At 37.3% G+C, this 13,398-nt stretch overlaps 1 protein-coding gene across 9 annotated transcripts in view; it reads right to left on the bottom strand.

Moving 5' to 3' along the window:
* Positions 1–13,398, bottom strand: part of NF1 (neurofibromin 1) — a 289,146-nt gene that overhangs the window by 165,664 nt on the left and 110,084 nt on the right. For all 9 annotated transcript variants that reach the window (XM_029926741.1, XM_029926740.1, XM_029926738.1 and 6 more), the window contains 6 exons: positions 12,123–12,190; positions 11,798–11,873; positions 10,940–11,097; positions 3,203–3,376; positions 2,601–2,723; positions 2,284–2,358 (listed from right to left, as the gene is read on the bottom strand). In XM_029926741.1, coding sequence (XP_029782601.1) covers positions 2,284–2,358; positions 2,601–2,723; positions 3,203–3,376; positions 10,940–11,097; positions 11,798–11,873; positions 12,123–12,190 — 674 coding nt within the window. The remainder of the gene's footprint in view (positions 1–2,283; positions 2,359–2,600; positions 2,724–3,202; positions 3,377–10,939; positions 11,098–11,797; positions 11,874–12,122; positions 12,191–13,398) is intronic.

The raw sequence follows: 13,398 nt of genomic DNA, 5'->3' as shown, positions 1-13,398 counted from the left end.
ACAATGGTCTTCAGTGAGACTCTGTAATAGTCAATTCCATAAATTTGCATTATTACTTTATAAATAGTCCTTTTCAGTCAAAAAGTACTTCAGATTCAGTATCTATTAGCCTCAAACCACAGGAAGGAAAAAAAGAAAAAAACCCAACCCTAACAAGAAACAACTTATCAAACATCCTATAATATGATAAAGTACCATTATCTAAAGCATACCTTTAAGAGATAATTTCTAGACTCAAATGTATGCTTTTGGCAAGTTACTCGTTCAAGGTTACTGACGCTGAGTATTTTAAAAAGTAGTCGATACAGGTTTGTCATTTCATACAGACGTGACCTCTGATGCAGACACACCACACCCTCACACATGCAGTACTGAGCCGAGTGCGGAAGGACGCACGACCACTTGACCATGGACACGGAGCATGCACAAGGTACCACTCCAGGCATGCTTTAACCCACAGAGGAGCAGCCCAGCCACTTACAGCAGTGCCAAGTCCATGCTTGAAAGTGCTCTATATATTCAATTGTAGACAAAAATATTTCACAATTAAAGTAACTAGCCACAAAGAATTAAATACAAGTCTTAAGCATTTATGTAAAACCATCCACTCTAATAAATGGAATGTTTTTAGTATTATAAGTCAAAGGAGAAAAATAATATTTTAATTCTGAATTACACATAAACCTGGGGGCGGGGGGGGAAATCCTCTTTTTCTTAAATGACCTTGAAAGTAAACATTGAGGATACAATGTCTTGGCTCATTACCCTGGCAAAAGTAGAGTAAAAAAATTTTAAGTTTTTAATATAAACATACCTTATCTGCAGATTCATTAAACTTTCCCTTTTGGGTAAATAACATTTCGTGTTATTTATACCTATAATTGAACCCAATGATACTCAAGTGAGGAACGTATCATTCCCTCAAGGCATTTCAGTTGTTCATGTCTGGGGGTGGGAGGAGGAAAGTGGCCCGACGGTATTAATGACATGCGGATGCGGGACGCCTGGCAGGAGACGGTGCTGGGCAGCAAAGAGCTGCCCTGCCCAAAATGCTGACAGCGCCTCCCAGAGAGAACGCGGTGTGTCACCAGATCGCTTTATTAAGTTACTTATCCCCTGCAGGAATGGACAACAGAAAAGAAACTAGGCGTCCATTTGAACTCAACGCGTCCAAGGCAAATGAAAGTGGGGAGGAACTTTTAATTCATCAGCGACACACTCTTAAAATGGAATTTGCTTATAAAGAGAACAAATATATCTAAGTTATCAATGATGAACGCTCTTTTTGAGGGAGAAAAAGAAAAACATGGGCAATGTACACATAACTATGATTAGCCATAAATGGACAAATGGAGAGCTATGGTAAATAACACTTGAGAACCTTCAAAGTATTACTTTCATGATCAGAACAGGATTTCTTAACTGCATGGTCCAGATCTGATATGGTTGCATTATCTTTCTACCTACTGTATTCACATCAGAGTCCAAAGTTTCATAAGTACCTTTTAATGAGCTTGCTCATTTTGTCTGAGATGCTTCTGTATATCAACACCTCTATGTAAGTGTGTTAATATTTCATTTATTTAAGGAAAACGAAAAAGTACGATCAAATATGATCTCACCGTTTTCTAAATGTACTATACTAACCTAAAACATGAATAATCACTGCTTTGAACTTAAATGGTAAGGTGTCAAGTCAGAATGTATCAAATGCTGGGGAAAGGCTAGGAATATTAAAATAATTAAAATAATATGTAAAGAGTCTGGGGGTATGGGGCTCCTGAGTGGCTCAGCCGGTTGAGCATCCAACTCTTGGTTTTGGCTCAGGTCATCATCTCATGGCTTATGGGTTAGGGCCCCACATCGTACTCTGTGCTGGCAGGCAGAGCCTGCTTGGGATTCTCTCCCAGCTCTCTCCGCCCCTCCTCCCCCAGAGTAAATAAACAAACTTAAAAAAAAAAAAGAATTTGGGGATGAAAATGTTCAATTATATTCTCAATGGCGCTGTTCTCAAGGGCTTTTGATGCAAATAAAATATTTCAGGTTTAATCTTTCCAAAGGATCCAATTAATAACTCCACCTTCCTCAAAAAGGGAAGGTCAAATTGAATATGAAAAATACAATCACGTATCAGTTACTAGATATAATCACCTGTGAGGAATCTTCTTATACCAAACATCTAAGTTCAAAATCTTTGGTAAACGAAGAATGTCTTTCTTACAAAGAAAGAAAGAAAGGAAGAAAAAAAATTTTAAGTAATTTAGCAATACCTTTTGGACTTACATTGGTGATGATTCGATGGAGTGAATTTACCAGCACGTAGTGAAATGTAGAAGGGGAATTCTGAGCCAGGCAGATCTACAGGGGAAAGGAAAAAAAAATTCATATATGATTTCCAAGAGAAAAAATTCTATAGCACAAATGAGAATAAAGGAAACAGGAAATAAAATTTTTAAAAAACAGAACACATTCTTAAGGTCTTAGAAATTAATATTAATATATAGCATTGAAAATACCAACTCATCTTCCTAGGCTTTTCACATTTACCAGAAAGGACCACCAGCCTCGGTACACATACCTGGATAAACGAAAGCTCTCACCTTAAAGTGCTGGTTGTTGTGAGGACTTATACGAAAGCAAGAAACAAGGCAGTCAATCATGAGGTCCACATCTGCGGGCTGACTGCCTCTGGAGAATGGCTTACTTGGATTAAAAAGCAGGTTCTATAAAAATCCCAAGAGAAAACAGAAGCCTTCAAACAGTCATGTGTTGTTTTTTTTTTTTTTTTACTAGTATTTAAAAGCAACACAGCATCCACAGAGATGGCAATAACATTCAGGTGCCAGAAGAAGCAGAAATCACGAAACACTGTGGTTCATGGGTCTGATAAAATTCTCACTATACCATGTGTACTGGACCTTCCAGGCCCTCATTTCTACATTACTATAAAACCAAGTCTGAATGTTTACAATAACTGAAGAAAGTTGGTTAATTCTGTGTTTTTGCCATATTTGAAGCCACTTTATTTAGTCTGAATAACACAAAACCCACAAAATCAGGTCCTATGAACATATCCTCAAAGAATACTCAGAACTTCAGTGTTGGCAATGATCTCTATGATCTGGCATGATACTAACACTGGAAGTTTCTTTTCCCTTCAGTGTTCTCAAAGTTTGCAGCGGAGAAGTAAAAAGCAAATTACCTTAAGATCAACCACCATGGACTGGACCAGCAGGAAAATGACCGAGTTGTCTTCCCAGTTGATGTATGTGCTGGCTTTGCACAGTTTCACACAGGCGATGGCGGCACTCTCTGTCAGCTGCCGGCTCCCCCCGTGGCCAGCAAGAGCTTTCCGGAGGCTGTCCAGAAACAACTTCTACAGAATCCAAATACAGAGACAAGACGATATGCGAAGTTTCTAACGTTTCAGATCTGCCTCATAAAAGAGCCAACGATCAGCAGCTAAAAATCATATTCTAAAACCACATACTTGGTATTTCAAAATTTTAATTTCATAATTTAAGTAGGTGTCATCATCGAATGTTTCTCAAATCCTCCAAATCAGAATTGGTTCTTCACTTTCTTGAGTTATTAAAGGAACTTAAGAAACAGTCCTTCCCAAACATGGTAGTTGACTTCTCCACCCTGAATTCAGCTGATCATATTCTCTTCCAAATTTTTCTAAATATTATACTATCTTGGATCCTGGTCTATGTCAAACGGTCGATCCTTTTCTAGAACTCCAGACAATACTCAAGCTTCAGCCTTCTAAGGATATAGCAATATTACTCTACATTCTGTTCCTCACAAAACTTACCCATTCTTGTGATCTCAAGACCTCTTTGCAGCTCACCAACAAGTTTCTCCCTCTGCTATTCTCCTAAATGAAAATTTCACATCTCCACTTACATGAATTCTCAGATATAACATGTCAAAAGCTAAGCTGATCAAAGAGCAGAATATATATTCTTCTCCAGTTCACACGAACAATATTCCGTATATATTTTTAGGCCACCAGAAAGATCTTAATAAATTTAAAGAGATTGAAATCCTATGAAATATTTTTTCCAATCACAATAAAACTAGAAATCGACAGAAGAAAGAAAACTAGAAAGTTCACAGATATATGAAAATTAGACACCAATGGTTAAAGAAAAAATCACAAAGGAAATTAGAAAACATCTTGAAATAAATCAAAGTGAAAACACAACACACTAAACATGGGATGCAGCAGAAACAGTGCTAAAAGGAAAATTTGTAGCTGGAAATGCTCACATTAAAAAGAAGAAAGCTCTCGGGACATCTGGGTGGCTCAGTGAGCATCAGACTCCTGATTTCGGCTCAGGTCAGCATCTCACGGTTTGTGAGTTAGAGTCCCACATGGCATTGTCTCTCCCCTCTCTCTCTGCCCCTCCCCCGCTCTCTCTCTAAATAAATAAATGAGTAGATAAATAAATAAACATTTAAAAAAAACAGGTTCTTTGAATGGGTCAAGAAATTTGAGAGACCTTTAGCTAGACTGATTAAGAAAAAAAAGACAGAAGACCCAAATTACCAAAACTCAGAACTAAAAGTGAGAACACCACTGTTTTAAAGTTTATTTATTTATTTTGAGAAAGAGAGAGAAAGTGCAAGCACGGAAGGGACACAGAAAGGGAGAGACAGAATCCCCAGTAGGCTCTGTGCTATCAGTGCAGAGCTCAATGCAGGGCTCAGACTCACAAACCATGAGATCATGACCTGAATGGGAGAAAACACTTGCAAATCAGACATCTAATAAGGGATTACCATCCATGACATGTAAAGAACTCCAACTGGTCAACAACAACAAAATAAACAGTTCAATTTTAAAATGAGCAATGAATTTTAATAGACACTTCTCCAAAGCAATACAAATGGCCAATAAGTTTATGAAAAGATGCTCAACATAGTTAGTTATTAGAAAGATGCAAATTGGGGCACCTGGGTGGCTCCGTTGGTTAAGTGTCTGACTTCGGCTCAGGTCATGATCTCATGATTTGTGAGTTCACGCCCTGAGTCAGGTTCTATGCTCACAGCTTGGAGCCTGGAGCCTGCTTCAGATTCTGTGTCTCCCTCTCTATCTCTGCCCCTCTCCCACTCATGCTCTGTCTCTGTCTCTCAAAAATAAATAAATGTAAAAAAAAATTTTTTTTTAAATAAAGAAAGATGCAAATCAGGGCACCTGGCTGGCTCAGTTGGAAGAGCATCCAACTATTAATCTCAGGGTCATGAGTTCAAGCCCCACGTTGAGTGTAGGGATTACTTAAATAAACTTTTTTTAAAAACTTAAGAAAATGCAAAGATGTGCATCTACATACAACATATATATACAACAGAATACTTCATGGGAATGCGAAGGAATGAAATCTGGCCATTTGTAGCAGCATGGATGGAACTTGAGGGTGTTATGCTAAGTGAAATAAGTCAGGCAGAGAAAGACAGATACCATATGTTTTCGCTCGTATGTGGATCAGGAGAAACTTAACAGAAGACCATGGGGGAGGGGAAGGGGAAAAAAATAGTTGCGGAGAGGGAGGGAAGCAAACCGTAAGATACTCTTAAATACTGAGAACAAACTGAGAGTTGATGGGGGGTGGGGGAAAGGGGAAAATGGGTGATGGGCATGGAGGAGGGCACTTGTTGGGATGAGCACTGGATGTTATATGGAAAGCAACTTGACAATAAACTATATTAAAAAAATTTTTAAGAAAATGCAAATCAAAACCACAGTGAATACCACTGCACACAAGAAATTTCTAGGATATAAACAAAATGTGGTGTGTGTGCATATATATATATATATGTATATATATATATACTTGCAAATATATATAGGACAAATATTATATGATTCCACTTATGTGAGGTACCCAGAATAGGTAATTTAAAGAGACAGAAGGTAGATAGAGGTCACCAAGGGCTAGGGATGGGAGGAATGAGGAGTTACTGTTTAACATACAGAATTTAAGATGACCATAAAAAGTTCACAAATACATAATGGAGATGGTTATGAAACACTGTGAGTGTAACTTGATGCCACTGAATTATACATTTAAAGAGGGTTAAAAGGATAAACTATTTTACTAGAATTTTTATGAGTAAATAAAATTTTTAAAAGCTGAACTCATATTTATTTTGACCTAGCTCCCACTTTGGACTTTCCTTTTATCAGCCAAAAACACTACTTTGCCTGTCTCACCGTTAACCCGAAACTTTGGACTTTTCCTCATTGCCTAAAAAATAAAGTTTAATCGCTTCTTGGCCTTTTGGCTAAGATCAAGTGTAGAATAAAGTTTAAACTCAAACCAGCTCACAGTATCTTCCAGATTATTCACATCTGCCTTTTCATCTTCACTTCTTATCACTGCCTGCATGAATTTTCCATCTTCAAGGCTAACCAACGTTTCTGAACACACCTTTTAACATTTGTACACAATCCATTTTCTTGATCACCCTGGCCTGAACGACTCTTTCTCTTTTCTAAGTTCTATTCTTATTTCAAGCCCAAGTAAGGTTCCACACTTCTCGCAGCACCTAGAGCCGCATTATTCTCCTAGTGGACAGGTACTCTTAATACACAGTTTTCATCCATAAAGAAATAACTGGGAATTCTAGGGAGACAGCAGTCTAAGCCATCCGTGACTCCCTCTCTCTCTCCTAATTTCTTCATTTCTTGGTTCCTGGGGATATAAACATATTTCTCAGGCTCTCTTGCAGTTAAATATGGCCATGTGACTGAGTTCTACCCAATGGAATGTGAATGAAAGGGTCTTTCCAGGCCTGGCCCATAAAAATAACAGCATGATTTCCCATGTTTTCCCTTTTGGCCAGCAAAATAGAAGCAACTTCCACAGAAGCTATGTTTTCAAGATGGCAGTCTTTGCTGTGCAAGGTCCTACGAGACCACAGAGGAGGGCCATCCCACAGTTATCCCATCAGTGGCTCATTAGTGTTTCATACATATAATCAAGTTCTATTGTGGCCAGCCATTGGACTATCTTCCCTAATACAGTAAAAATACAATAAAATAGTAACAACCAAAATTATAAGCTCAAAAAGAGAACCACTTTTCATATAGTTTGCAGTCAACAATGTGTAAATGAAAGCTCAATTCTGTCTGCTAAGGGTTCTATTTGTTTGTTGTTTCTTCGTTTGCTTTATAATAAAGACACAGGTGTGATTACCACCGACTAAGAGGAGTTCTGCCCAGCTGCCGGAGCCCGCTGGCTACATGAGGGCTGGGGGCTCAGGCAGCCAAGCCAAGCATGTCCCCCAGCACATTCACAGGGACTCTCAAGCCCCAGTGGCAGTTCTTGAGAACTACAGATAAGTTCTAAGTGCAGTTTTAAACATTTACATTAAATTCTGTGCCACAATGAAATGATACACATTTTACTCTGATGATCACAGGACACTTTTTAAGCAAATACGTACCACCATTTTCTAACCACAATTAAATTTTTAAAAATCTCCCAAAAAAGCTAATAATGTGGAAGCTATAAAACATTCTTGTAAATCAAATGTGGTATCAGTAAGTAGGAGTCTACGAGATAAAAAGTCCCATAAGTTAAAAAGAGACCGGTTTAAAAAAAAAAAATCAACAAACAGACATGAAAAGGAAAACATGCAAATGACCAAGAAACAGAAATGAACCTGAACCTCAGTAATCACAATGAATAAAATGAGATGCTCTTTTCCCCCTCATTAAAGACTGAAAAACGTGTAGTCCTGGTGATGATGCAGAAAAACAGGCATTCTAATTCATATCAGTGAAAATGTGGCATGCAATAAATATTGGGAAACATAAATCTAAAAATAACTATTAAAAGCTTTAAATGCAAATACCCTTGACACAGAATCCTAGTTTTGGAATTCTAGTCCCTAGAATTAAAAGTATCAGTTAACAAAAATATAATGAACAAAGATATTTACTTAAGGATTAAATATAATGTCAAAAAACTGAAAAAAAAATCTAAGAATTCATCCATTCATAGTCAAAGGGTTGAGTAAATGAGGCTCATCAGTACAGAATATTAGCTAACAGTTAAAGGAATGTATCAGATTTCTACCAACTATTTTGAGGAACAGCCAAGATACACTCTAAGGCAAATAAAGCAAGCTGTGCAATGCGTATAAAATGATTTCATTTGGGGGCACCTGGGTGATTCAGTTGGTTAAGAGTCCAACTCTTGGTTTCAGCTCAGGTCATGCTCTCACGGTTTGTGAGTCCAATCCCCGAGTTGGGCTCTGTGCTGACAGCACAGATCCTGCTTGGGATTCATTCTTTCTCTCTTTCTCTTTCTCTCTCTCTCAAAAGAAACTTATGAACAAAAAATAAATAAGATGATTTCATTTTGGGGTTCCTAACTGGCTCAGTCAGTGGACCATGTGACTCTTGGTCTTAGAGTCGTGAGTTCAAGCCCCACGTTGGCTGTAGAGAGTACTTATATATATATATACACATATATTTTTTTAAATTTTAGAATATAATCATCACCAATCTATGCATGTATGTGTATTTTCATTTGAATATTTTTATGAGCAAGTAGATATGAATGGAAGGATACGTATCAACCAACCCAATTAACACTGGTTAGCTCATAAGTAATGGGACCAGGAAAGAGTGAAAATACATAAAAATAAATAATACATTTTTTAAAATCCAGAAAGATTTTAAAATCTAAATTTTTTAACCTAGAAAAATACTAAGAATATATAAAAGCAACTTCAAAAATCTCAGATGTTCTGGATATACAAAGGTCACATATTACAGGATTCCATTTCTATGAAATGTCCAGAATAGGCCAATCCCACAGTGACGGACAGCAGACCCATGGTCGCCAGAAGCTTGGGGGAGAGAGGAATAAGAAGTGACTGCTCACAGATGTGAGGCTTCTTTCTGGGACAATAGAAATGGGCTGGTAGTAAACAGATAATGGTGATGGCTACACAACTTTTTGTATATGCTAAAAACTGAGTTGCACACTTTAAAAAAGGGAATTTATGATATGTGAACTATATCTCAATAGAATTAATAAATAAAATCTTGGGTAGGAGGAGTCTGACCAAAAAACCTAAGAGACAAAAAGGAAAAGAGCTGACAACAGATAAATTTTAAATATCTAAACAGCAAAAATCAAATGAAACAAACAAACAAAAACCCATAAATGAAGTTTAAAAAGAGAAATTAAGTAAAAGTGTACAGACAACACACAACTTACAGGGCACCTGGGTGGCTCAGTCATTAAGCATCTGACTTGGGCTCAGGTCATGATCTCACGGTTTGTGAGCTCGAGCCCCCTTCAGATGAACACAAGCCCCGCTCAGGGCAAAACACCAGCCCTGCTTTGGGTGAGCCCTGCTTCTCTCTCTCTCTGTCTCTCTCCCTCGCTCACTTGTGCCCTCTCTTTCCTCTTTTTAAAAATTTTTTAATGTTTATTTATTTTTGAGAGAAAGAGCGTGAGCAGGAGAAGGGCAGAGAGAGGAGACACAAAATCTGAAGCAGACTCTGAGCTGTCAGCACAGAGCCCAACGCGGGGCTTGAACTCACAAACTACAAGATCATGACCTGAGCCCAAGTCGGCAGCTTAACCAACTAAGCGCCCCTCTTTCCTCTCTTTCAAAATAAACAAACACCTTACAAATCAGAAAAGAACAAACAATTCAATGCAAAATGAGAAAGTTGTGTAAGATATACAAATAATCAAAACAAATATCTACAAAGATGTAGCTATGGTTACTGAAATATAAATTTACTTAAGAGTAAAACTGAATTTACAGTAGCTTTTTACCTCTATTTTCCCAGTAAACAGAAACCCCCCAAAATTACTCTTCGGACACCCTCCAAACCATCTAACATGAAAAATGATGTCCACACAAAGGAAACTGAGGATACAGACCGAAGTGCGGTCCTGCAGCGGCACGGACGCTGAAGAGTTACTGAAGCGCCCTCGCTGAGCCATCTAACGCATAAATTCCCCACCAACTGTTTCTACCAAGTACTGAATCATTCAGCTGGTTCTGAACATCTCCGCCCGCAGGCAAGTCATGTGGGAGCCCGTTCTATGTTTACTCAGCTAGGAGTATTTCTCCCAAAGTAGCAAAAAATAAAAAATGTATTACCCAAACAAATAAAACAGTAAGATTAACACCTGATCTATTTTTTAAAGATTATGAGAGGCCCCTTAAAATGAGCAGTTCTTATAGTACCAATTTCACTACAATTGGCATATGTGGTATCTTACCTTCCTAATAAAATGCTATGAAAACTGTTCTAAAATATCTAAAATGAATTACTAGACAATTTCATTAGCACCAAGTAGATATACACCTAAGTACATGCAAATAACACAACACAAAAGCCCTGAACTCTAACAGGGCAACCCTTGCAATGATTATTAGAAAAACTCTGTTTAACACTGATAGAAGTATCAGTTAGATATCTCTGGTAAAAGAACAGAACTAAAGAACAGTTTTATTTATTTTTTAATTTTTTAATGTTTATTTACTTTTGAGAGAGACAGACAGACAGATAGACAGAGGAGTGTGAACCAGTGAAGGGCAGAGAGAGCGGGAGACACAGGTTCTGGAGCAGCTCCAGGCTCTGAGCTGTCAGCACAGGGCCCAACAAGGAGCTCGAACCCAGGAACCGTGAGATCATGACCTGAGCTGAAGTCAGACACTCAACTGACGGAGCCACCCAGGTGCCCCACTAAAGAACTATTTTAAATCTTTAATTAATGAGTGGTATCATTTATTTCCCCTCCAAATAAATTTAGGTATGAGTATGTCTCTGCCAAGGCCAGCAAACCAAGAGATCATATTTAGAAATGGTCCCCTGAAATAAAGCAACACATACCTCGATTAAAATACGTTAGTTGACATCTGGACATAAGGGAAAAAATCTTGCCCTCCTCACCTTATTCATGTTGTTTTCATCCACCACATCCCTGGATATGTCCTGGATTATTTCTGGACACAAGATAAGGAGAATGATTTGCAGTGGCCAAACTGCTGCTTTACGTTTGGTGCTTTCGGCAAAACCATCCACCAAGTCAAATAGTTTTTCTGCACACTCTACATAAAAAATACAATTAAATGATATTACTAGACAAGAAGAAAATCTCTGGCTTTAAACTAAAAGGCAGTACTATCCAAAAACCCAAAGGCCACATTTTTAAAAGAGAAGTTTGGAAGTTCATGTAAACAATTAAATTCATTCAGGTAAGCAGATGAGAAATACTATGGTGTCTATGTATTAAGAGAGCCGCCTTGATCCACCCTAGAAAAGGTCAAATGGCCAAACGTGGTGTTTAGTCTCAATGCGCAGGGCCTCATGCAAAGTGTGATGCACACAAGAAACAGAGAGAGACTGGACCGCTTCCCAAAGGGAGGCATCTCCAGGCGTCTGTAGTCTCTGCCTCACAGCTGTGCCTCAAGAATTCTATGGAACGATATTACCACTTTATACACATCTCCCTAAATATAAAATAAAGCCTCAGAGCACATAAAATGGTTTTCTCCATAAAGAAGAGCCATCAAGTATCTAATCCACAACTCTAATTAAAGAGTAGAGCTTCATCCCAAACTTCCTTTACGATTTGCTCAAAGGAAAGGAAAAGGATTGAGGGTAATTTTGAAATAGAAAAGTAGTATTTCCTATTTTATATCAGCTGACAAGATATAAGAGCACCTTAACAAAAATAACCTCAAAAGTGGTAAGTTTTTAGCTCATAAGTAAGAGCTTAAAAGAGGAGTAAGTGAATCTTATCCTTACCAGCCATATCAGTCTGTGGAATCTGGTACAGCTTTGTAAACTCATCTGGATAATTTTCTACCCAGTTCCAAAATGCCTACAAATAACAAAACGTATGTTTTTGTATTAAAGCAGGGATATTTTCATAACACAGTAAATAGTGTCATACAACCTCAATTATATTACAAACTTCTAATCTCCTTCATAAGAATATTGCAATGCATTCCTCCTAAATATTAATGTGAAATTATCACTGAACTCATAACTTCTGATTCAAAATGGTAAAGACAGCAAAATTTATCATCAGAATTTAACAAATTTTAATGTCAAAGAGGTCATAACTTACTTTTTCCAGGCTATTTATAACTGCTAGCTGTGCAACCTTCTTTAAGGATTTAAATTTAAATGCTGTTTCTGGAAAAAAAAATTTTTTTAATTAACTCTAAAATTAATTAGTTAACACAAATACAAGTCATAGTTACTAGTGAAAAAAACAAACAAATAAACCAACACTTTCCTTTTACATACAAACTTTTGTTCTAATATTATTTGTTTTTAATGTTCATTTACTTTTGAGAGAGAGAGCGTGCGTACAAGTGGGAGAGGAGCAGAGGCGGGGAGGACAGAGGACCAGAGGGGGCTCTGTGCTGACAGCAGAGAGCCCGACACGGGGCTCAAATTCACAAACCGAGAGATCAGGACCTGAGCTGAAGTCGGAAGCTTAACTGACTGAGCCACTCAGGTGACCCATGTATTTCAGTATTATTTGTAAGCAATGTGAAAATAAAGACACTTAATATAAAACTCACTGGTTATGTCCACTAAAGACAAAATTCAATACAAAGAAATTATGCCCTGAATTTTTGATCAAAGGTTTCTTTTCTTTTGTTTTTAATAACTGATTTTTTTAAGTATAAAACATGTAGTAGTCATTACAGAAACTTCAAAAATACATAACTAGATTGAATTTAATAGGGAAATTTAAAATATCATCCATGCTTCTACCATTCAGAATCACAGTAACAGTCTGATAAACTTTCTTCCATACATTTTTTAATGCATATATGAGACTAAAGGCTAAATCAAACCTGTTTTCTCCATTTCACGTAGTATCCCCAATTTTTTCCGGATCATTAATAATTCCTCCTACATATATTTGACAACCTAAATATGATAGTAACTTACATAACAATTACAACAGGCCAGGTATTTTCAATCTAATATGCTTAATTCTTCCAAAATCTTAATGTTAACATGTATTACAGGTGAACAACTTGTGTTTCTGAAGGCAAGGATCTAATAAATCATTGAATTGGGTTTCAAAGCCATAATCTGTCTTTCAGGATATTTAAGTCAATATATTAAGGTTAAAGTTATTTAAGCATTTTTCAATTATTTGTTTAAGATATTTCCTGGCATAAAAACAGACATATAGACCAATGGAATAGAATAGAGAACCCAGAGCTGGACCCACAATTGTACGGCCAATTAATTTTTGACAAAGCAGGAAAGAGTATCCAATAGAAAAAAGACAGCCTCTTTAACAGGTGGTGCTGGGAGAACTGGACAGCAACATGTAGAAGAATGAAACTAGACCACTTTCTTACACCATACACAAAAAT

The sequence above is a fragment of the Suricata suricatta genome, chromosome 17 (genome assembly GCF_006229205.1).
Source record: "Suricata suricatta isolate VVHF042 chromosome 17, meerkat_22Aug2017_6uvM2_HiC, whole genome shotgun sequence".
NCBI classification, from domain to species: Eukaryota; Metazoa; Chordata; class Mammalia; order Carnivora; family Herpestidae; genus Suricata; species Suricata suricatta.
This window is presented reverse-complemented; position numbering and strand designations above follow the sequence as displayed.